This window comes from Drosophila sechellia, chromosome 3L, assembly GCF_004382195.2.
Source record: "Drosophila sechellia strain sech25 chromosome 3L, ASM438219v1, whole genome shotgun sequence".
NCBI lineage: Eukaryota > Metazoa > Arthropoda > Insecta > Diptera > Drosophilidae > Drosophila > Drosophila sechellia.
In genome coordinates this window covers 2,928,959-2,952,862 of record NC_045951.1, presented here as the reverse complement: position 1 = coordinate 2,952,862, position 23,904 = coordinate 2,928,959, and the positions used below count along the sequence as shown (strand labels likewise).

The following is a 23,904-nucleotide window of genomic DNA, read 5'->3' as shown; positions in this document are numbered from 1 at the left end:
TAGAGGTGCATAATAAAGTAGAATTAAGTATAATAAATTAAAATCTAAATGTATATATTTGATTTAACATAAATAGTTTTAAGAAGTTATTCAATTAATGACTTTGATATTTCTTTTAATGCGTTCGGATCGGATCTGATTGGATCCCCAAGTTGAGCACACGCACGAAGTTCAATCTTTCAGTACTCAGACGTACGAACGTCTTACTTACCAAACCGCTGGTGTTGCCCTCGAAGTGGGGTTCCATACTCGAACGTTAAATAAAGTTAAGTACTCTACTCGAGTTAGATACCGAAACCAAAAAGTAAAAGTTCTAGGCGAGCAATACGGAAACAATCAGAAGAGATAGTGGAGTGCCAGAAAGTCGAGTGCGAATAGATAAATTTGATCAACAGAAATGGATTCGTTTGTTTTGTATTTTTATTTGCGTAATTTGTTCATTCGGTGTGGTTTTCTTTGTTTTGTTTTGGATGAGTGATAACAGGAAATAAACGACTAATAATGAAGAGAGCTATAACATTGGTAGTTCGAGTAACTAAACAATTGTATATTTGGTTTTCATAGTCATGTATGTATATTCGTTGTTTTGCTGGTTTTCTGGTATTTGGCGATTGCAAGTTGCAGCTACTATAATTAAGGCTTAGGCCATTTTGCTAGGATATAAATATTTAGGTATTAGGCTAGTTGTAATTACGTGCTTAGTGTAAATGAAAATAATCGATTTAAACTTTCGTCAAGCCCTCAAGCTTCGGTCACTTGGTACAGAGTTAAATTAAGTATATAAATTAAATTAAATAATAACACATGCTGCTTTGTTTTGCTTTTCTCTCCACTCCTGGTTGCGTTCTAGATGGTAGATTAGGCTTTAGTTAAGTTAATTAAATTCTTAGAATTCGCTATGTCTTTCTTTAGCTTTCACGTCACGTCACGTCAGGCCCGTTGATACTAATAATAACAACAGTTTAACAGTATAATCGTAGCAGTAATAATAACATTTAGTTGTAATTTGTTGGTTTGTTGGTTTAAAGCTAGTTAACGTCTAATCGCAATTCGCAGTGCCGGTCACGCATTCGATCCGCCCGGCTGACTAAGTACTCTCGATTTCTATATCGAACTCGTCGGGGAGAATCTTGAGAATCTGGCTAAACGCTATTCGCGCGCAATGGAATACACTCGCCATGGCATCCCGGCAATCCCTTTAAGAAAAGAAACGAAAAAGAAACAAGGTCAACATAAAATTTCCATTTCCAATCCAATTCCAATCTCACAGGAAGCCAAACAAAACCAAAAGAAAAGAAACGAAACGAAAAGAAATCAAAAGTGAAACTTAACGATCGTAAGGATGGGACAACACTTTGTATTTTAACGGCGTGTCCTGGCTGTTACCATCTCGGGTGCTACCGTAATGCCTCATAGATAGTATATATCGATGGTGCCCTCCTCGAGCATCCGCTTGAGGGCCATATAGTTCTTGGGCGAGGGCGGCGGTCGGGCCAGCCGCTTGATGCTATACTCCTTATCGTGGAACACACAAATGCGATCCTGCAACAACGTTCGGTTGGTATCGTAATCGCTGCTCTACCAATCCAACTACTTCGGGTCGAGTACGGGGTCGCCTATTGTTTAGCAGGACCTATGCGAGAAGCTCAAGGCTCTACTGATTTATAAAAGGGAGGTGCCACAGAAATGTATCAACTGTTTAAAATTTTTTAAACGGAAACAAAAATAGATACGTATGCAACTTAAATAGGATTTCTGTGACACTCCTGAACTTAAGGTCTTGTCTGGATCGGAGTTCAATGCGCTGGGGTTAACAATTTCACAGTCTGCCAATGGCGGTTATGCGGCCTATATACAGGCTGAGCATGATGTTAGTTCGGTTTATTTGAGATTAGTCGGAAACGTAAACGCAAACGTAAACAAGGAGCAATGATAAGGATAATCGGGTGCAGACATGCGACTAAACACAGAGCACAGTACACGGAAAAGCGGCTCGAACATTGCAAACGGGAAAATTGGGTGGTCACAGCTACGTTTTTGGGGTGGGGTTGGATTCTGTAAGAGCCAAACCCCCCGTTACCTTGGTCGTGCAGAAACAGCACTCGAATTCCACGGGCACGTCCTGCTCCAGGTTGTCCATCCGCTGGTTCTGCAGGTTCTCCAGGGCCACCTGGCGCCGCAGCTCGGCCACTTCCTATAAATAGTTGGGTGTGGGGATGGTGGCATCACGTGAGTGTTTCGTTACGCTTCGCTCGTAAACAATCGGAATATATGTATAAATCTAGGCTTATATACAGAAGGATCATCGGATGCAGGGGCATGCCGCATGCGTAGTAACTCTCGGGTTAGAAATAGTTAGGTATTTGGAAAAGAGGTTAGCAAGAAAAGGGCATAACAGTCCTGTTTGCATGCGGCTCAAGCTGTGTGAGGGTGTTGGTGTTGCCTGCTAGTGCCGGTGTTTTCGGCTATAAGTATGCTACGGAGCTGATCCTATCATTGCACACTGGAAAAAACTACAAATATAATAGGTTTGTTTATGTTTTAAGACTGTCTCTTCAGCTTCATCACCCGAACCGTATTCAAACACAGTAGGTGAACTTTTGATTGCCATATTCCCCTAGATTTATTCCTGGCGAGCACTTAATGCTAACCTATGTAAAAATTACTGCTGATATAATTATATAGAACTCAATGGTTGCTGAAGCAGACTCAAACTGGTCTAAATGTGCTCTAAATGCGCCTAAGCAATCTCCATTGGATCGGTGAGTTCAAACCCTTCTAGGACATTATTAGGTATTTGATACGATGTCCAGCAGTTCAGCTGTCCATAATTATCTGCGCAATCGGCATAGAAGCTCAACCAAGCGGTATGAAGAGTCGCGAAAAGATCCATTCCTTTCAGAACGAAAATTCCGAGGCAAACGCCTGTGGAAATTCTTATGCGAAACACAGAATGAAGCGATCAAATCCTGAAGGCCTGCTGGATGAAGATCCCAATGGTGAGTAGAGAAGTTTTAATTAAAGGAGATCATTTTTTTAGTCTTGGCACCACTGATCTCTTTAGCTTCTGGCATGCGCTTACAGCCATCGGATCAAAACACCTGCCAGATGAGCCCCAATCTCGGTGCCCAGAGCCTATCCCCAGCTGTCCCCGTATCCTCACTTTCGGACTTCTACCAATCAAACTGGCAGCAGCCGCAACAGACGGAGTTGCAGAATCAGCAGCAGCAACAGCCGCACTGCTTAGGCAGGATGAGCCAGGGAACACCCAATGCCTACTACGAGCACGATGAGACTGAACAGAGGCGCCAGGAGCTGCGCAATCTCGTCCAGCATCTGTACGTGGCCCAGGCGAGAGTCCAACTGGAGGCCATCGAGATCAGGAAGGCACAATCGGTGGCCTCAGCTGCGCAGACGCAACTGGAGGAGTCGGCCAACCATGTGCGCAGCATCACCGCCTCCTTGCACACTGCCCAGCAGGAAGTGGCTGCCTCGGCGATTCGGGCTCAGATCGCGCAGCTTCAGCTGGCGGCCCATGATCAGCTGCTGTTCGCCGCTCGCCAGGATGTGGACGCGCTCTCCTCGCAAATGGTGGGTCTCCAGGCGGCGGAGGGCATCGTCCAGCCGAAACTTACAGTGGATCTCCATGCTCTCCTGGACAAGCTGAAGCAGCCACTCCAGCAGTATGATCGCCCCACAGCCGTTCCCCTTATTGCACCTAGTCTGCCGGGAACATTAAGCCATCAGCAACAGATGCTCTTGCAGCAGCAACAGATGGGGCAGGTTCAAGATCAAGGACCGATCCAAGGACAGGGCCAAAACCAGGATCAGGGACAGGGGCCTGTGAATCCCTCAAATGGACCTACTTCCAACGATTTCATCAGCTTGCCTAGGGCTCATCACTATGCCAACATGGATTACACTTAGCTGCAGTTAAATATTCATAAGAATTACTCTTTCTATATTTTGTATGTTTCCTTTGCCTAAAATAGTATATTTAATTTAAATTTGTAAGTGATTTTTGTTGTGTGTTTTTTTCTGATTAATATATATATGTTTGTTTCAGTAATATCGATTGATATTGCATTGTGTATGTGACGGAATGTAAGTGTATGGCATAAGGATCAAATCTTCTTTAGAAAAAATGTATAAATTGTACAAAATCAGTTTGCATTTCTTTAGATGAATTTTAATTTCAGAGGTAATGAAGTTAGCAGAGCAAAAATATTGGCTTACAGACTGGAAAAATGTTAAAGGCAGATTCACAATTATTAGTTCTAAAACTATATATTCTTAAAAGCAAAATCTCTTATTAAAAAAATAGTATCTACAATATACACATAAAACACTTTTCTTCCAAGGTGCCAGCAATATTAAAATGGTTTGAAAGATATTTATATCTGATAAATATTTCCAATTTGGAATATAGAACCAAAATTCATTGTAATTCAGGTTTGAGTCAAATATTGAAAAATTTTGAAATTATCATAAATGCAGTTATGCAGCTATTATTATTTTTTCGATCAGATAGGCATTCAGGTTGATTTGGAAAATCCATAAATGCAATTGCACGTTCGCCCAAAAGAACAACTTTTTGTAGCATTGGTTCAGCCACTGAAAAGAAGACAATCAATCCGCAAATCCATTCAAAATAATCGGTTGGCAAAAAATCGAATACATATTAGAATATATAGCTATGGCACAAATGCATTCGAGTTGAGTAGAGTAGGGTATTAGAGTAGGTTGAGTTCTTTGTGTATACTTTGAATGTACCTCCTTACTGCGTCCCCGTAAAATCTAAAAGTTGAAATGTGTGAATGTTGTTAAAGAACTTGATTTTCTCCTCAAGAGTCTTAAGTTTTTTTAATTCTTTTGTTATTTTTCTGGTTACATTTTGTGGTGGTTGGAATTTGTTTGAATAAACTCAAGAGAGAACGTGAAGCTAAATAGACTAGGGATACTAAAACTACAAAAAGAGGCCGCCAATGGGGGAAACTCAGGAATACTTAACCAAAGGACACCAAACTTTGTGGTATTCAAGAACTGAAACTCAAAACGAATTTACCCGTCTAACAGTTGGCAAATGAGGAGGAACCAAACGTGATTAATAATTGGGATATAATTAGAATTATTATTTGAATATATTTCGATCCAGTTCAACGGCTTCACATTTACTAATACATAGGATTACGATTTAGAAACTTTGAAAACATTAAGATATTCAAGAAATACGATTGCGAGTATGGCAATGACCAGGTATCTCCCCTTAATTCGCAGACTTACCCCGGGCGTGATCATCATCTGGATGGGCAGTCCCTTGGCCTGGGACAAGTTGTCGTCATCGACTCCGCCCCCTTCTCCATCACCGCCTCCCTCGGCGCCCTCTGACCCGGGGGCGGTATTGATGGCATTACTGGCATTGGTGGCGGTGGCCACGGCTGTTGCCGCACTGGATGCGGCCACCATGGCCAGGTTGTTGGCCACTCCTCCTCCTCCGATTGCTCCTCCATTTCCGTTCGGGGCCTTTTGCTGAATCTGTTGCATCTGCAACATCTGTTGCTGCTGCTGTTGCTGTTGCTGCTGCAGCAGCAGAGCCTGCTGCTCGCGCCGATAGCTCTCCATGGCCATCATCGAGGTCTGGCGGGCATTGGGATTGTCGAAGCTGTAGGGCGGCACTGCATCCTGCTCAGAGCTGGATCCGCGTCGCTAAACGAAAGGGGGGATGGTTAGTATTGTTTGTTCTCGAAAAGTTGTGATAGGCGCTAAAGATTGAACTCTTTGAAACACAATTTAGGGCACTTTGTACTTACAAGGCATGATTCCAATTCTTTGAAATGGGGAACCATGAGAAACTTATGCTTAAAATGACCATTCGAATTTAATATAAATTGGGACTAATAATAAGAATCTTATCTTAAGTCCCTAAGCTTAAGCTTAGTGTTTTCTAAATCTACTGCTACTAATGTTGGGCTTATCTGGGCAAAAACAAATTAAATTGTTTCTGCCTATTTCATATTCCACCTGAAGAGATGAAAACTACGTAAAGGAATGTATGTATTAAAAGAGAGTATCCCTTTTATACCAAAGGAATACTTAAGTTTCCGATATTAAAAAGACCTTTTAAAGGACACTAACCCCGAAGTCCCTTGAGAATGACTTACGTTGTGCAGGTTGGAGTTGCGCAAGTTGGCTACGTGGTCGAAATTCTTATAGCATCCGGTTCCGGTGGTGGCCGGATTGCGTCCGCTGGTGGACTCGCCTTCCGTGCTGTTGCCGTCCGTTTGCGAGAGATTGTGGCCTGTGGGCGATCGGCGGAGCGCGTGGGTTAAACGGTGCCAATTTTTGAGTGATCGTGTGTGACTCTCGCGCTTTTCTGCTTGGCATTCGTGTGTGTGTGTGGTGGTGGGTGGGTGTATCGGTGTATGTGGGTGTTAACGTGTTTACGTGTAGACGGGTTATATCAGGTTATATTTTCAGATTCACGATCGGTTTGTTTGGTCGTTTGGTTCGTTTTTTCGGAGTTCACGCAAAGAAGCCATGAATGCATTTTGTCGCCATTACGTTTCGCATTTGTTCAGCCGACAGACGCCAGTGGTGGTATATACACAAGGTTATATATATCGTATATAGTTTAAAATGAGTTAGAGCGGGTTTTGGATTTGTTCGGAGCGCAAATGAAGGTGTTTTATTTGGTTTGTTTGTTTTTTCGTTTCAAATCAAAAGAGGGGAAAAAGAAAGAAAAATGAGTTCCATGAATGTACTTATTTTTCGCTATATTTTGGTAAATATTTGTTACGACGACGATGACGACGGCGACCAAAAAACGTTGGGGGCTAAGTTAGAATTAGTTTAGTTTAGTGGGATACAGTGAGGACAACATTGAAGAACGACGTCTATAGTTCAGGTTTAGTTTGGAGCTTACTCTTGGGTGTGGTCAAATGGGTTAGAACAACATTTAGTTAACTGGTGATGCTACTGGCTGAGTAACACTACTACACCACTAGATTATAGTTTAGATTGTCATAAAGTTAGTAGTCAGACTAGGCTAATGGTAACATTTCTATTGAACATAGTAGATACAAAACTGAAACAAAACGGAATATCCTGCGGAAAAATTATTTAATTGAATTTAACTTGACTTTGTTTTTGTCCAAATAACCAATACATTTTGATTGAAATTTAAGTGACTAAATTGCTTGATTGGTTATGTACAGTTTTGAGTTAAAGTGGGAGAGAATGTTCAGTGGAATCATTTAGAATTCATTTATTAAAAAAAATTGAGCTTTATACAGAAAGTATGACAGGACGTAAGAAAATTCTTAAAAATCTGAAAAATATTTTGAAAAAATATTTATCTTTCACAATCAAACTTGTAGCTATTTGTGAATTTTGTGAGTGTCTGAAATGTGAAGTGCTTTGAATGTACGCGGCAAAACAAATGTGCGAAACACTGTTCTCTTGGTTTTAATTCTCAAATAGACAAAATCCCGATTCATGGTCATTTACGCCATTCACGTTCAGGTGTGTGATCTTGTATAATTAGACCGAAATACGAAGGGAACGTTAATGAGTAAAATGGAAAGAAAAACTTGTCCTGATGAGTCAGCGAATGAAATTGGCTCCTTACTGTTGCCTTTCCTGCATTCAAGGCTTGAACTCAAAATCTGGCCAAGCTTCAAACACCAAATATGTATATAGACACTCATGGGTTGGCAATATGTTTGGATTAGCTGGTACAATGAAATAATACAGCGCAGTTGGGTTTTGGTTTTATTGCTAATTTCACAGACACACAAAGTTTTTTACGGCTTTAACAGTAGTACACAAAAGTACGAGTACAGTACACAGTTATTCATTTGGGTTAGTACGAGTACGGGTACAAGTGAGTATTCATATTCACTATATGTTCTTGTTCGATCATACATGGCTTGAGCATAAATAGAGCGTACACAGTTTCTATAGATTAGTTCATAGGATAAGAGCATGCAGCGCGTTAGATTGGATTTAATTTTGGAACAAAAGCTTTAAAAATGTGAAAACGAAAGGTCGAGGACACACACACATATATAATAAGGTTATTAGTAGGAAAACAAGTGGAAATGGAAAAATATTAGGTAAAAGGCACGTAAAGGCTTTTTGGAAAGTCAGTCCGCTTGCGTTTTAATAATTTTTTCAGGACTCTATCTTCTTCGAGCGCAATGATAGAAATGTTTGAACTATGTGGAACACAAGGCAAATCATAGGTAATCGGTCAAATATCACACACAAAAAAGGGCTTCCAAATCTGTATATAATATGTATATAACTTGGTTCGAACTGCTCAGCTCGCTTATTAATATCGATATATATGGTTGGGCTCACAATTTAACAAAACTTCAGCTTCGGTTGTGTGGCCTGTTGTATCTTAATGTATTTATATATGGCTGCAAACTAGGAGCAATTTGCTTTAAATAAGGCAAGTTCTTTTGTTTTCCGTTGTGCTTATGCGTTTTTAGGAACGTATCGCCATCGTTTGCTAAGTTTTCTGTCTCTACATTTGGAACGAGTATATTTCATTTGGTATACCTAATGCACGCTATATATCGCTGATGCGCTCACTAAATTAAAAACTAAGCTTACCCTCTCACAGCTACAACAACTAAGTTCATAAATAAGGCTTGCTCTGTTGTTGTTCGTTTTGGATATTCACATCTCTTGGGTTATTTCGATTTCGACATCGATATCGATTTGGTTACCCCATGGTGACCACTTAAAGTGTTTTATGTCCATGGAGGGAATTATTTTTGACTAGTGCGCTCGATAAATGCCTTCTTGGAGTTTACAAAGAGGTTAGGCCTAGTTATTCGCTAAGATTTAGACTAAATCAAAATTGTGCTTACGCGGATTGTATTTTCAGAGTTCGGCTCTCGAATGGCGTGTTGTGTTAGCATTTCTCATTTTGGATTGGGTTGCATGGGGAATCTGGTAATTCCTGGAAGATATTTGGCACACACATGCTGCCACACCCACTACTGCTGCATATCACATTTGGGTACTTGAAAGTTTTGCTTGCAGACGAATTCGCTTTGGAACCAAATGGATATAGCATAAACTGGCCAGGCAATCGGTTATCAAAATAAGTAACTCAAAACCAAGAACATCAGCAAATTTGAGAGGGTCTTCATTTCGTTTCAATTTCTTTTATATTTATTTTCAAGTGCTGATGGACATTAGCAAAACTTTCAATATACGATAGTACGATGAAGCATACGCCTTTTGTTTTTGCATCTAGCTCTTACACACAATGCAAACATATGAATGCGGTAAGAGTTAGTTAAAGGAAATCAGGAAATAATGTATAAAAAATATAAATAATTCAATTGGCCCTTATTGCATCTAACTCTTATGAAGAGTTTTAAAATAAGAGGAAAACGAACTATGGCAACGTGGCGTATGCGCGATGCATAATTACGGTTATTTAGCAGCAGCGACTGTGTGACAGCATGTCTGTATGAGTGTGAGTGTCTCGTGTGCGTGTGTGTGTGTGTATGGGTATGGGTATGGGGCGCCTAAAAGCAGTTACATTTAATCACAACATTTAATTGGAAAATAAATCAAAAATGGAAGTACACAATTCATTTGATTTCTGATTGATTCGAAGCTTTAAAGAAAGCCTACGCATTTGGGCTAACTGCTAACCAAATGTTATTCATTTCGCTTTTGTTTGTTTTGGAAGTACTTTCGCTTAAGTCTAGGACTCTTGTGTGTGTATGTGTGATTGATTCGTGTACTTGTGTGTGTTGTGGGTGTGTTTGTAACAAATTGCATTTGCTCTCGACTAATTTACATATACAATAACAATCGCCTGTCATTCTCTTAGCTAATTTCGCTTAGTGTAGATGGTTGTAGGTTTTTTTTTTTGTTTTTGGGGTCGGGTTGTTGTTGCTGTGGTTGCCGCGGTTTGCCAGCGATTTTGTGGTGATTTCAGGGAGGATTCAGCGGCTGTCTTCATTGTCACTGGAGCTGTTCTGCTGCTGGGCATCCCGCTCCTCCAGCAAACTGCGATTCAGCTCCTGGATTCTGGCGGAGAGGGCGCGGCGACGGGGCGTGCCAAAGGAGGGCGGAGGGGGCGCCTCGATCAGCGTGTTTTTCTCGCCTAGGTCAAAATCAGCCGCATTTAATTTAATTAACGTTTTTAATTCATTTGGTGTGATTTTTTGCAATTTTTTAATATTCGTATGTGTTTGTGTGTATAATGTTTGGGGTTCGAAATGGTTGGAAAATTCAAAGAATGTCGTGAGCAGAAAGTAGAAAAAGAAGAGCAGAGAAAAGAACACGTTGTAGGTAGATATTTGGAGACTAGTATTTCTAGGCATAGGTCTCAAAACGACTTCGATTCGCTAAATTACAACTACGTTTGGCTAAGAGAATGAGCATATACATCATATGGTTTCATGTGTGTTTGTGTTCGCTTTATATATAATTGTATGTAATCAGCACTTGAAAATTTTCTAAAAATGTTTGTTGTATTTATAATAATTTTTATTTCTTTTTTTTCTATTTGACATTATCAATTAAGTTCGAAATGGTAACTCTATGTTGAGCATTCAAATTTGCTATGGTTGTGGCGGAATCAAAACAAGAATCAAGCAATGAGTAGCAAAATGTCATCATCATAATTCGCAATTCTGGGCAAACGTCAAACTGAAGTCAGCAATTAGGCAAACTCAATTTAACTGAAGGCAAACTTAAACCGAACAACGCAACAAATTGCAACAGCAATTGCCTAGCTAATCACTAGATCCTGGGCTATATATACAGGACGACTCGGGGTTTTATATATACTTCGGATTGCAGCTGTGCAGGGAAAGATTTCGGGAACTTATATACTAAGAATGATTGATTGCCCATTGTTATCAAATCTTATATTTATTTCTACTTTACTTTACTATATAATTGCAATTCTACTTAGATAAAATTAATGTTTCTATATAAATATAAGTATAATGTTTCAGCTTTTTTTTCGACTTTTAAACTTCATGTAATAAGTTTATACTAGTGGAATAATGTATATTTTAAAGGAAGTCATACAAAATACTTTCTGATTTGAAGTTTACGTGACAATTTATCAAATCCCTGCACAGCTGCAATGGCTAGAAAGTAAGCTGAAGCCGGGTGGAATCTCTCCCTGCACTAAGCTAAATATGTAGGACTTTACTCTAACTAATTGAAAATATCAAAAATACACTAGGAGAAAAAGAGAGAACTCCAGGAGGAGGGAGAGAGAGTGTGCGAATATGTATGGTACAATAGTGTGTAGCTGTAGTCGGCGCGTGTGTGTGTGTCTGTGTATCGTATCCGTGTGTCTAGGGGCTATTATTATTGGAAGCGATTGTCAAAGGCTACGGCATTTAATAGAGTTGAATAATACGAGTTGTAGGGTGGCAAAGGTGGGCTAGGCTACGAATACGCAATGTAGTCACCTGGGGCGCTTTGCACATCGAGGGTCTGCCTGCCTATATTGGGGGTGCTTTGTCTTTTACCCTTCGGATGCACGACATTTGTTTGCTTTCCTAAAATAAAACACAGTTCGGAGGGTTGAGAGGGTTAGGGTTGCGGGGTTTTTGTTCAGCGGGGCTTTTGCCGGCTTTAAAGGGCCGTGAGATTCCATTGCCTACTTCTAGGCGCGCGGCTTTTATACAGCAGAGGTGTCGATTTAAGGGGGTTTTGGGGGGTTCGGGGTGTGTGTGCTTTGTACAAGTGAAAACCCCACTAATTTCGCGTTTAATGCGATAAGTACAAAGCATTTGCCTAATTGACCATTATTGTGTGACGCTGGGGGTGTTTCTGTACTGTAGGGGTTTTGTGGGTCTAAGGTCTACTTAAGGGAACTTAAATGTAACTCAAATCGCTTAACTAGTTTACAATTGATCACTCGAACGTAGGTCTGAGCTCGGAATAATCAACGGTTCAACAATTTCTATCATCTTACGGCTCAGCAGTCGCAGGACTCGCGTCCGACTTCTGTGATTGCTATTTACACGCCTCTAGGCTGGATTTTAGATACAGCTTGGTAACGGAACGAAAGTTAAACCAATCTGAACTGATAGTGAGAAAAAGCGAGAAACATAAGACCATGCCAAAAGTATACAAATATTAAAATGATTACTTAGACAGCTAACGCACAAAACTACACAAGAGTAAGCTAAGTTAAAAAGGATAGGGATTTTTGGGGACTTGGGTGATGTACACTTAAAAAATATGATACGATTTCACCTTCTCTTGAGCTTTGTTACAAGTTCATTATATGTCAAAATAAATTTGGCAATAATGAATATTCGTAACAACTATGGCATATCATTTAATTTGTGAGTAGTTACAATAGTTAGTTGTAGGAAAATAAGCATAGCATGAGGCGTAAGGGTCGAGTTAGAAGATCCCTTCAGTCGGCTAGTTTGGTGTTAGTAGATACGTAAGCAAGGCACATTCCTTATATCTAGTGGTAGGGGGTAGATCTTACCTGTGTCGACAATCACATCGATGAGATCCATGGACTTGGCGAAGGCATCTTTCAGATTGATATGATGGAAGGAGACAATGCTGCCCTCGCGCTTGGCACGATCGAGTGCCTCGCGACGCTTGAGGGCCTTTTCGCGGCGCATCTGATTCTTATAAAATTCAGCAAAATTGTTAACGATGATGGGAATAGGCAAAGCGATTACCAGAACACCGCATATGCAACACACAGTACCAATAACCTTTCCCAGTGCAGTTGTGGGATAGATGTCCCCGTAGCCAACAGTTGTCATTGTAATACCCGCCCACCAAAATGTTTCCGGTATTGAAACGAATTTTGTATCCTTTTCATCCTTTTCGGCAAAATATGCCAGCGAAGAAAATATGAGAACGCCCATGGCCAGGAACAGCATTAGTAGACCGAGTTCCTTATATGAGTTACGCAGCGTAAAGCCTAACGACTGCAGGCCCGTTGAGTGACGGGCCAGCTTAAGGATTCGCAGGATGCGCATGATGCGAAAGACCTGCACCACCCGACGCACATCCTGGAACTGGTCCGTTGCATTCTTATTCGTTTCCAATAGAAATAACGAAACAAAGTATGGGAGTATTGCCAATAGATCGATTATGTTAAGGCCGCCCTTAAAGAACTTCCACTTGTCCGGCGAGGCGCTAAACCTAAGTATGTACTCTAGAGTGAACCACGTGATACACACGGCCTCAACCATTGCCAATTGCGGATTATCCTGTGGTGTACCGTTGTCAATGTGTTGTAGTTGTGGTAGGGTGTTCAACGTCAGGGCTATGGTAGACAGGACTATGAATAGTATGGATATCACTGCGATAACCTGCGAACGGTAAAGAACAATCGAGACTTTGTCGAGACCATGATTCAGCAACGATTCAATTTCAATGCAATCAAATCACAACGATAATAGTAGGTACGAGTATTTGTAAGGTATTTGATATTTGGTTTTGGTTTTTATATTTGCTATATTTGGTAGGCACATAACACGATACGTTCATTCCATATCAAGTCTGTCTTTAATACACATCTAGTTTTGGTTTTTGGGTTTTAATTAATGGTAAAACACGGTCACAACAATCAGCAAATTTCAGCGAGTTCTCTCCACGAGAGTTCACTTTGATTCTGTATGACTATCTATCTGCTTTTTAATTGGGTTAAGTTGACATTCTGTTAGAGTTCCGGTCTCGAATCAAGCTTCTTCAGTGGATTGTTAGTCGAAACTGGGTCTGTTAATTTCGGTTGTAACTATATCGTTTCATTGGGCAGGGGTTACGCTTCATTTGGGGTCTTAGTTGGCTTTCCTAAACAGTTCTTTGTACTTTTCAAAGGCTGCTGTACTATATGTGAAGTATATATTCATTCGTCGTGAATCCTTCTTCGTAACACAAACCATAAGTCAAAATCAAAGGTTGGCAACAAACGATAACACAAAAACGTAAAACATGGGTTGGGTATTATTTTGATCCTAGGTCTCGAAGTTTCGGGGTCTCTAGTCTAGATCAACTCTTTCTCTGGAAGGTGTGGGTGTAAGTGGTTGAGGTGGTTCTGTGGTTAGTTGTTCGGTGGCTAGTGGTTGGTGTGGTGTGCGTGTGGTTGTGGTTCGGGTAATTGTTGTGGTGTGGTTAACTGTAAGTGTGTGTTCTTGTTGTGGGGACAGATCACATGACGCAACACAAGGACGTAACACACCTACACACTTATCAGCTATACGTGTGTGTGTCTGATCGGTTCTATTATGGTATGAGGGTGAACCAGGGGGGGCACTCCGTCGTTAAATAAGAGACGCTACCCTTGGGGACTGCAGTCGACATTATTGTTATATTATAACCTTATCTTTAAAAACTATATTCTACTTGGTATACTCCTCAGAAATCACCGATTGTTACGCTCTTTCGCTGTTTGTGTGTTTGTTTTGGGTTTGACTTGTTTTCTCTTGGAAAATAATGTTTCGAAAACTTAAGTGGTTCAAATTCATGATTGTTCTAGCAAATGACAAAGGAAGAAATCCAAATCTAATTCAAATTCAAATGCATAACTTTCGTACCAAACGAGCTAGGAATTACAATTACGAGATAGGGATTCCAAATCAAATCGAAACAAAATTAAATTAGAAACTAGAAACCGCCAGTTGGCCATCAAATAATTGCATCTGTCACGGAAACACAAATACGCCGTGAAATTATGCATTTATTTTCCGGCCAGTCCGATAGATTTCTCTTTGTAAACAAACACACTTAAACAATTTTAATTGCTTGTCTCTAAATAATACATTTAATTTACCAAAAACTGCCAATTGCAGAGATTGAAGTGTTGGGAAAGGGGGGAGAAAATGGATTTTCGGGGCACAGGAGGCCTGTCAGAAATGCAGAATTTCAATTGCGATTTCAATGCCAGATGGATTGCCATTGCCGCATTAGGCCACATGGCTTCGTATCTTATTCAGAAACTGAATCCGGGGCTCATGTGGAATGGGGGAGGGCTGAATGTTGGGTGGAATGTTGGGTGTGCGTGTGACTGACAGTCGAGAGGGGGTCAGAGATAGAGATAGAGAAAGAAAGAGAGAGAGAGATAGGTTGAACATCTTGAACATGCCACGCCCCCAAAGTGGTATGCATAGATAACTCTTCTGTGGGTGTCCAGATCTACCATAGTAGGCCACTGTACGCAACCACGCAGTTCTGGTTTCGGAAACGGATTGGGTTCGGAATAGGAGCATGGATCGTGGATCATGGATCACGGATGGATCATGGACTTTGGACTTTGGACTGGGGGTTTTTGGTGGGGGAAAGCTGAATTTCATAGTTCTGCTTCGTTGGATGAGCTGACTTCTCTATTTATGGCTTATGGCTTGCTACGTATAGATACAAAAGTTAAAGATACAGATTATGCAGTTATTAGACAAAAGATACATAGTTAAGAAGGAGTCATTACGTAAGGATAACCAAAACGCACCAAAGGATACACAAACCAACAAAACCGAAAACAAACCAAAGAAGAGAAAATACTTGGATGGTGCTAGTTAGCAACGATGAGAAATAGAAGGAGGAGTGGAATAAAGTCAAAGTACAGATACTAGATACTATAGTTATAGATAGATACAAGTGCGAGAGGGCACGCGAGGGGGCTAAGAAATAGAGAAATAGAGGGCTTAGACATATAGATGGGTTCATAGAGTTTAAGGGGGATGTTCTTGCATTGAAGTGGTCTTGGTCTTGGACCGTCAAACTTCGGGAAAGTTAATTAAATTTCCATAGTTTTGGGGATTGTGGATTGAGCGGGTGGGGCGGGGCGAGGTAGGGCGGTCAAGGGTTTCAACAATCTACTTGAGATGGTGGTGAGGCTATACAAACAAATTTACTTTCGATTCTTATTTCGCTTTCGATTGAACAGAATGCATTGGAGTTGAGTTTCGTAAACAAAAAAGTTTGTGTGCGAATTATCACTTTGGCATACTGTAGTTTTGGATTTTGGAACTGCTACCATTGCTGCTCAGTCATGAAGGTGGTTGGGGGTTTTTGGGGTATGGATAGGTTTCGCTGGGTTGAAAACTAAACATGATGTCGCAATACTCCTAGCTTGCTTACTTGATCACAGTCTCCGGAAAGAAAGAGATGAAAACGTAACTGAATATGCACTAAACTCACAACAACTACAAAGTTCAAAGCGTAGCAAGTCGTCTAAAGCGGTTTCTGCTGCTTGAGGCCTACAAAAATCAAAACTCTGTCTTTAAAGCCGTCGACAACAGAGCCATAATATGTAAAAAACCAAATATATATGTATATATAGCAATTCATTAAGCTTAAAGTCGGTGATCCGAGCATTTTGGATACCTTGCAAAGTTTAATCTTTAAATAATAATTTGCTGTACAAATTTATTGCTTCAAAGTATATGACAAATAGTAAGCTATTATAGAAAATACGACATTTTGGCGGACATTATTAAGTATCCAGACGTCTAATTCTATTTATTAAAAGTTATTTCGTTTTTTTTTATTCCTATAGTATTATTTTATTGGCTCCTTACTTTACAGGAAAACTAAACCTTTGCAAGTGCATGAAAAAGGATAACAAATTTGAATTAACTTCCCTGAACCAGGCTGAAATCCACTTGAATTACAAGTAATGGAAGGTCGATGGATTACAGAGCTAGATCTCAGGGGCGAAGCAGAGTGAGGAGATAGGTAAAGGTGAACAGTGACAAATAGGTGATGAGCTGAGGTGTTGTGGAAAATAAGGACAATATAGTCAAAAAACAATTCATGCGACAAGAAAATCGGGACAAAAGAGTTTCGACTTAAATATTTAAATATAAGAATAATTTACAAATATACAAAGGTTTACATAGGGCACTCATCGCAATCGCAATCTAAACTAAATCTAGATCAAAAAGGGTGAACTTCACGTCAGTTGAATACCAGAACTAAAAATCACATTCAATTTTAATTCAAAATAGGGGAGTGCAAAACTTGGAGTGTTTTTGCTCAGTGTTCGAGTGTAGTAGTGTGAGTGTGTGTATCTGTGTGTCGATGGGAACTAAGTTCCGGCTAAAATATTTGATCAGGTTTGCATTTGGTTCACGTGGAGTGATTTTTTTTTACGTTTTTGTACGTTTTGTGGTTTTGGTTTTCGTTTTTTTTTTTGTGGGGTTTGTTGGAGTTTATCAGGGGTGGGGGAAGTGGGCGTGGGTGGTTTTCGGTGGGTGCATGAGTTGGTTCGCATACTTTGTTCGACTCACTAAAAAACAAACAAAATTCGATACAAACGGCTATAGAATTCAGTACGAATCGACTACGAAATTCTATACTAGTGGCATTCAAATGCAGCAAATTTGGTGGGTTAATATTTCAAGTAGGATATTTCGTTCGATCGATATATAGTTTGGTTACGGGTCTCGTATACCGAAATCAAGAGGCTAAACTAAAACTCAAAACCGAACAGAGACGATGAATTTTACGTGTGATACCCTTTAGGGATATTGGAATAGATAAATTCGATTTTAAATTCAAAGAGGGGACTAAGACTTCGAAGGCACCTTAGACGTTTCTCAAAGTGTATAGATTTGTGTGTGTGTCTTAGTGTTTTGTGTATATGTCGAGTGTCGGAAATTGTAGGTAATCAAGGTCCAATGTTTACGAAGGAATTAGGTTAAAACACAATAACAACGAGAGTTAAATAAATTTCTTCCTTATGCAATACACACGAGATTACAACATGACATCAAATATATAGGAAAAGAATACGAGGGTTTATATACGACATACAGATATGTATATATATCATCGCCAATGGAAAGGAAAAGATCAACGCAAAATGCAAACAACTTAACAACAATTTGGATATCATATTTCCAGTTTCGTTATAGTTGTTTTGGTGTTATATAAGAAATAAAATAAACGTTTTTGAATATTTTTGGAGTATTTTTGGGTATTTTCTGTATCTTGTTTGTCTTGTGAGCGCGCTTTGGTTTCTTGCTGAGTTGTTTGTCGCTTTCAACGAGGCGAAGATATCAACTGAGATTTCTAACTGCCTTTGTTATTAGATAAAAGCTAGATTTGTTGGTTCTCATATTTATCATTTCGTTGAAAAAAGGATGTGTTTAGGCGTGGTATTAAAAATAAATCAAAAAAGTACAGAACTAAAAACTTTGTTAGTTTCTTCTTTCTCTCTGACAGAAAATCGAGTTAGTTATTGAAGAAAAAACATAAATAAAAATACGATAAAAGTACAACTGCAAAGGGCTCTGGAAATTTTTCATTACTATTAAATGGAACTAAAAAGTTTAAAAGTTAAACAATAATTTATATGGAATGGTTGCATTCTAGCAAAAATCCAAATAAGGTTTCAGACATTGAGAATACACTCCATATATTTAATCAAATAAAAACAAATTAAAAATGGTAAACCTAAATGAGTTTCAAAATAAAAAGTACATAATTCAAATAAAAATGAAATCATAATCGAATGAAAAATTATAGGAGATGCACCCAAATATGTTGTAATTATTTCCATTCTCCCACCAATATTATTGGTTAAAGCCAAAGCTAACGTAACAGATCGAGGCAAATAATCGGCTGTATAATACAAGCTGAAGCCAAACTGAGATCGTTTGAGTGAGTGTTTCAATGGTGATATTTATAGATGTGTGTGGTTGCGTGCCCGGGTCTTTAAAGCTGATCAAGGGGTATATATATTTATATATATGATACATGGCCAGCCAGAATGAGGGACCCTGGGTCCTCCCGAAAATTCTGGTCTGATCGGAATCCTAAGCGAATTCTCCCCCTAGCACATGGAAAATGGAAATGTATTACAACACCGTTTTGGCCACTTCTCCCCAGAGTCCTTTCTCGTTACAATATTTTCGAGGATTTCTACAGCACACCTGCCGCCTGGTCATATCGCTTATTGCCCATTCCCAAACATGGTTACAGTGGGGTGTTTGGGGGATTTTGGGAAAACATTAGAGATAAACAGAGAAATATTACTTCACCATCATCATCAACAATTAAGAGATATACGTATTATTAATATTCAGAGTAGATATAAATAGTTTATATATAGTTGTATGTATACAGGGCTTGTCAATTTCGCAATTATACTGTGTGTGATGTAAAAAAGACTGGATTAGAGAAACGATTAGTAAACAATTTTGGGCAATTTCGATTGCTCGATCAGTACTGGCTTGATCTTTTGGCTTATTTGAACTCTCTAGGTGTCGTCGCGTGTTTCGATTACTAAGACTCGAACTAGAAATGAAACTCAAACTAAAACATAGTATGCATCTTAGTCTAAGAGAGGTTGTGGGATTGGTTAGGCGAAAGCAGAAATCAAGGGTTTAACTGAATAAAACTTAATTTAAATGGTGCCGTAAACTCTTCATCTTCCGATATATCATTTCCTTTTCTGGAGGTTACTCCTCTCAGATCTCTAAGGACTTCCAAGATCCGTTCGATGGAGGAAGACTTCTGTCCTGTCCGATCTGTACGATACATGACACAAAAGCTTGAAGCACTTCGATATGGGATTTACACATGAGATCAGCCGTATATACAACACCGATGTGGATCCCAGAGGATCTGCGCGCCAAGCAGCAGGATATATAGTAGTTAGGCGATATTATATCTTATGGTACAGATAACTGGCGGACATTCGATCGAGTAGCGAGTAACCAGTAACGAGTAACGATTAAAGTATCGAGTATATATCCTTTCGGAGTGCAAGCATATCGGTTCGAATCGCAAAGCAAGTGATGAATTGGCAGATTTGTACAGCATTGAGAGTGGGTATTTGATAGAGAGAGTAGAGATAGATATGTTGCTGTTATCCTTACACTATTTAGTACTCAGATCTGCTCGACGGCTGAGTTATATTACAAAGTGCAAGAGCTGGCGATAGTGTAAAAATAATAGTGACTTTGCACAGAACCAAAGTTCAACTACATAAGAGTAACTCAAGAGTTAATCAAGAACTTAAAAGTTTGAAGAGAAGTTAGTATTTGGAGGAGGGGATTTCCGGGATTTGGTTATCGAACTTAATAGGGTTTCTTACGCTTGACATTGACACGGTTCACAGTTCAACGGTTAGAAACACAATACGAACACATCTATGAGAATCTTTGGGTATCGTTAAGAGGAATTTTGGAGGGCACTTAGAAAAAAGATTATCGATATATACTCCAGTTGTGAGTGGTTGTTAACAATATCATTTAAATGCTAAATTTGTAGACATGGTATGCAGAAAATATCTTTTAAATCTTGAATAAAAGCGTCTGAAATTATCGAAATATATATCTTTTTTCTCAATACTGAAGTTAGGACACTATAGACTACCTTAAGGACGGGGCAACCGACTGGACTTACCCGGGCGGCGAAACTAGTGTTGGGCTTCTCGAGGAGCTCCCACAGATACTTTTGGTACTCGGCGCATTTACCTTCGCCGAACTCCTCCTCGTCGCGCTGCCGCAGGGACTCGGCCTCCTTGCGCATCTCCTCGTGGACGTTCTCCTTGCGCTGGTGGTACTTGTGCTGGCAGCAGGACTCCAGGTACAGTTCGTCGACGCCCCAGTACTCCAGGTCATCACTAAACGCGAGCACGCACATCTCGTCGACGATGTGCAGCTTGCCGGTGCGATAGAAGTTCAGGATGGAGCTGAAGCTCTTCGGATGTCGGTCGAAGAAGTACTCGTTGTCCGCCAGCGAGTAGTCGTCGCACAGCTCCACGATGGCCTCGTGGGTGGTGCACTCCCTCAGTCGCCCGAGCCGCGTGTGGGGCAGCCGCTCCAGCGTCCTCCACAGGACCTCGTGCCTCACCCCGCCCACGTTGATGGACACGCGGCTGTTGACCGCCTTCGACTGGGCTATCATGAACGGCTCGGGCGGCGGTATGGAGGACATGGATCTGGAATGTGTCCGCTGCAGGGCGCCGGTGGTGTTGCTCTGGCTGTGGGTGGGTGCACCGCCCGAAATCGACTGACTGCTGGCACCACCGACGCCCCCGCCACCAACGCTGCCAACGATCTGCTGGGAGGTTGTGGGAATCGAGTGCGTTGGTGATGCGACTGGGAAAGGGGCGTAGCGAACTTCCTTGCCTGCTGCTCCACTGCCCGATCCAGATCCGGCTCCAGTTCCTGTTCCTGTCCCCACTCCTGATCCTGATCCCGTGACTGATGCTCCCGCACCGGCTCCCGCTCCTGCTCCTGATCCCACAGCTCCAGCAGGAAGACCGGCGGATGGGCCAGCAAGGTGGCCGCCATCAGCGTAATCCAGGTGACGAGAAACGAGGCCTGCGGGATTAGCTGGCCCAAGGTGATAAGCAGCACCGCCAGCTGCTGGTAGAGATCCGATGCCGATGCCACCATATGCACCAGCTCCACCGGCTCCCATCGCCCGCTCCCAATCGACATTACCGCTTGTATCGTAGTACGGCTGATTATCGCCGATGTCGGCAGGTGTTGCAGCCTGCAGTCCGCGTGCAATTGCAATTGCCTCGTTATGTTGCTGATACAGGATGTCCTGTTGCTGCTGCTGATGCTGCTTGATTTGCAGTTGCTGCTGTTGCTGCTGCTGCTGCTTCGAGTGTTGCTGTTGCTGAGTCGCTTGTTGCTGTTGCTGTTGCTGGCCAGCAGCCTGTCCACCTTGCAATTGCCCGACCATTTGTAATACTCCATTATTGGTTTGAAGCGGTGTTGATTCACCCGTTGCCCAGCGTACCGCCTCACGGTCCCTGTCGCGTTCGCCGACCATAAGTCTGCTGTAATGAGATAACGGAGATTTATTATCTTTGAAAACAACAGTGATTTATCTGGGAAGCCATTGAATTTCGATGTATTTGCTATTTTTTCTACTTGAGTTGCTATTTCCGTTCTTAAAGAGAAGGGTTTTGGGACTCACCGCTACATCGCGTCAATTGTCGTCATTACAGCCTCCTTTTGGCGAATGTGCTGCTATGTTGGCCGATGTCCTGCCCTTTTCCTCTGCCGATTGCTATTGCCGGGAAATTGATTTTGGTTTCCGGTCGCGGTATTATCTGCGATCTATAAATCGCTCAGTTGCGGTCTGGCAGGCTGCTGGCTGTGTCCCCGGATTCCCTCATCTTTGGCTGTGACGCTGGTTCTCCTGGTTTCCAATGGCTTTCCTCCGGCACCACTATCGTTGTTATGTCTATGATCACAGTTGTGTTCTGGTTCTGGCCCTAGTTCAGGTTGAGATTGAGATTGAGGCTCAGGCGTGGTTTGGCAGCATTTTGTGGGGCAATAGCTGCAATTTATGGCCAGAGATAAGAGGAAAGCAATCAGTAAAGGTCGCTTATTGCAAAGCAATTATATCTAACCGCATATCGATGGCTGATAAGCCGCATAAATTCCGAGCACCTCAATTATGCGTGCCGCCTAATCAAATACAAAGCGGCACAGTGGGCAAATATTGTCTAAAATAAAATATAATATATATGCGTAATATTCCTTACTAAAAATCAAAACGGATTGCCATACCATTTCTATTTTGAGTTCACCCCATTCGCTTTACCTATGAATCACTATAGTCGAGGCTGCCACGCCCACTGTGCCTTCAAGTAATGAATCAATAGTTGCGGACAACTGATAAGATAGCAAACCAATTGTGGTAGAGGCATTCCCCCTTGCTCCTTTGTCCTTGCATTTTCACACCGACTCCGCCTTATTTGTACCATACATTTTGGGGCTGGGAACCTTGTGGCAATTATCGCATAATTGCGTATGCAAATGATTGCAATTGTTGGTAAATCGTGGGCCACAAAAATCGAGGCCGCTTTCTCTTATTTATTAGCGTTAATTTGCAATCGCCAAAGGCGCGGCCTTTTGCATTTAAATGCCTATTTTTGGTTTCCTTTGCATATTTGGCCTTTGCCCAGATTTTAACCCTATGATTCAGTTTCTGCCGCATTGCAATCAAATTTGAATTTTTACGCCCCGCCGGAAATGGCAAGTAATATGCCTAACGGTCCGCGAATTTTTCAAATGGATTGCCATGCGTTAAAATGTTAACTGACCTCGGACGGTCGTTTCGAACGTCTTCATTTCGTATTCATTCCCGCATTCGTATTCACATATTCACATTCTGGCCCACGTGAATACCCATTCGCATGCAGATTGCTGATTTGTGCGCCACCTGTCACTCTCACTGCCCTTTCACCTCGCGTGCCAGGGGTCAGAGTTCGCGAGTTATGGCTGCGACGCAAATTATATAGTTTTGTTGCATTTTAGTCCGACTAAATTGTTGTTTATTAGCTACCTCTCCGAGTGCCCACTTGTGCCTGGAGTTACGTAATTGCGAACGGCAACGCCAAAGCTTGAGCAGTCACATTTTTGACAACATTTCTGGCAAGTTTGAGTTGAAGGGTAATGTTTCCAGCCGGATATGATGAAATTGGCGGTAGAAATGGATACAAAATTCTATAATTTTCATATACAAATACCATTTCAATAAAAATGTGTTTTTATGAGCTGTAATTTGCCCATTTCAATAATATATTATCATAGATAGGGTACTAATTGCGTTCGCAGCCACATTTTTTGATTAAATTGAAAGTTTTTGCTGGCACTGCTTGCATTTTCCATTCATTTTAATCGCGTGCAGACGAAAAGCAAAAGTTTTTCTCCATTTTTATAGCAATTATTTCTGGCGCAAAATGAAACTAAACTGCATGCAAACTCTCAGCTCTTGTTTAAGCTGGCTTTTATATTTCTGCTGTTTTTTCTCTCTTTGTTTTTTGCTAAGGATGCATGCAACATGTTAGCCCTGCAGCTCGACAATTAATTCCGTGATTGTGTGAGTGGGTATCTGTGAATATGGGTTTAAGTGTGTGTGAGTGAGAAGTGGGCAACTTCACCTTGGAACCTGTTGATT

At 41.0% G+C, this 23,904-nt stretch overlaps 2 protein-coding genes across 18 annotated transcripts in view; one reads left to right on the top strand and one right to left on the bottom strand.

Annotated features, from left to right (window-relative positions):
• Window positions 1-23,904, bottom strand: part of LOC6610531 (potassium voltage-gated channel protein Shab) — a 56,186-nt gene that overhangs the window by 5,578 nt on the left and 26,704 nt on the right. For 4 of the 16 annotated variants that reach the window (XR_004361912.1, XM_032719829.1, XM_032719831.1 and 1 more), the window contains exons 3-8: window positions 21,913-22,278; window positions 20,383-21,772; window positions 12,500-13,343; window positions 6,162-6,373; window positions 5,284-5,706; window positions 2,081-2,194 (exon numbers count right to left, since the gene is read on the bottom strand). Coding sequence is in view for 13 of the 16 variants with exons in the window: in XM_032719829.1 (XP_032575720.1) it covers window positions 2,081-2,194; window positions 5,284-5,706; window positions 6,162-6,373; window positions 12,500-13,343; window positions 20,383-21,765 (2,976 nt within the window). In the remaining 3 variants the exon portion in view is untranslated. Of the gene's footprint in view, window positions 1-402; window positions 1,197-1,332; window positions 1,543-2,080; window positions 2,195-5,283; window positions 5,707-6,161; window positions 6,374-7,757; window positions 10,136-11,462; window positions 11,553-12,499; window positions 13,344-20,382; window positions 21,773-21,912; window positions 22,279-23,904 lie in introns of those variants that run through there. The other 12 variants (XM_032719830.1, XM_032719839.1, XR_004361913.1 and 9 more) reach the window with 11 other exon arrangements.
• On the top strand, window positions 2,550-3,987 carry LOC6610532 (chromatin modification-related protein eaf-1). 2 transcript variants are annotated; one of them, XM_002035076.2, is made up of 3 exons: window positions 2,550-2,762; window positions 2,822-2,999; window positions 3,065-3,987. In XM_002035076.2, the coding sequence occupies exons 2-3, from the start codon at window positions 2,870-2,872 to the stop codon at window positions 3,925-3,927; spliced, it is 993 nt and encodes a 330-aa protein (XP_002035112.2). In that variant the 5' UTR covers window positions 2,550-2,762; window positions 2,822-2,869; the 3' UTR covers window positions 3,928-3,987. The 2 variants fall into 2 exon arrangements, with proteins under 2 accessions (XP_002035112.2, XP_032575731.1); XM_032719840.1 differs by having other exon boundaries at window positions 2,817-2,999.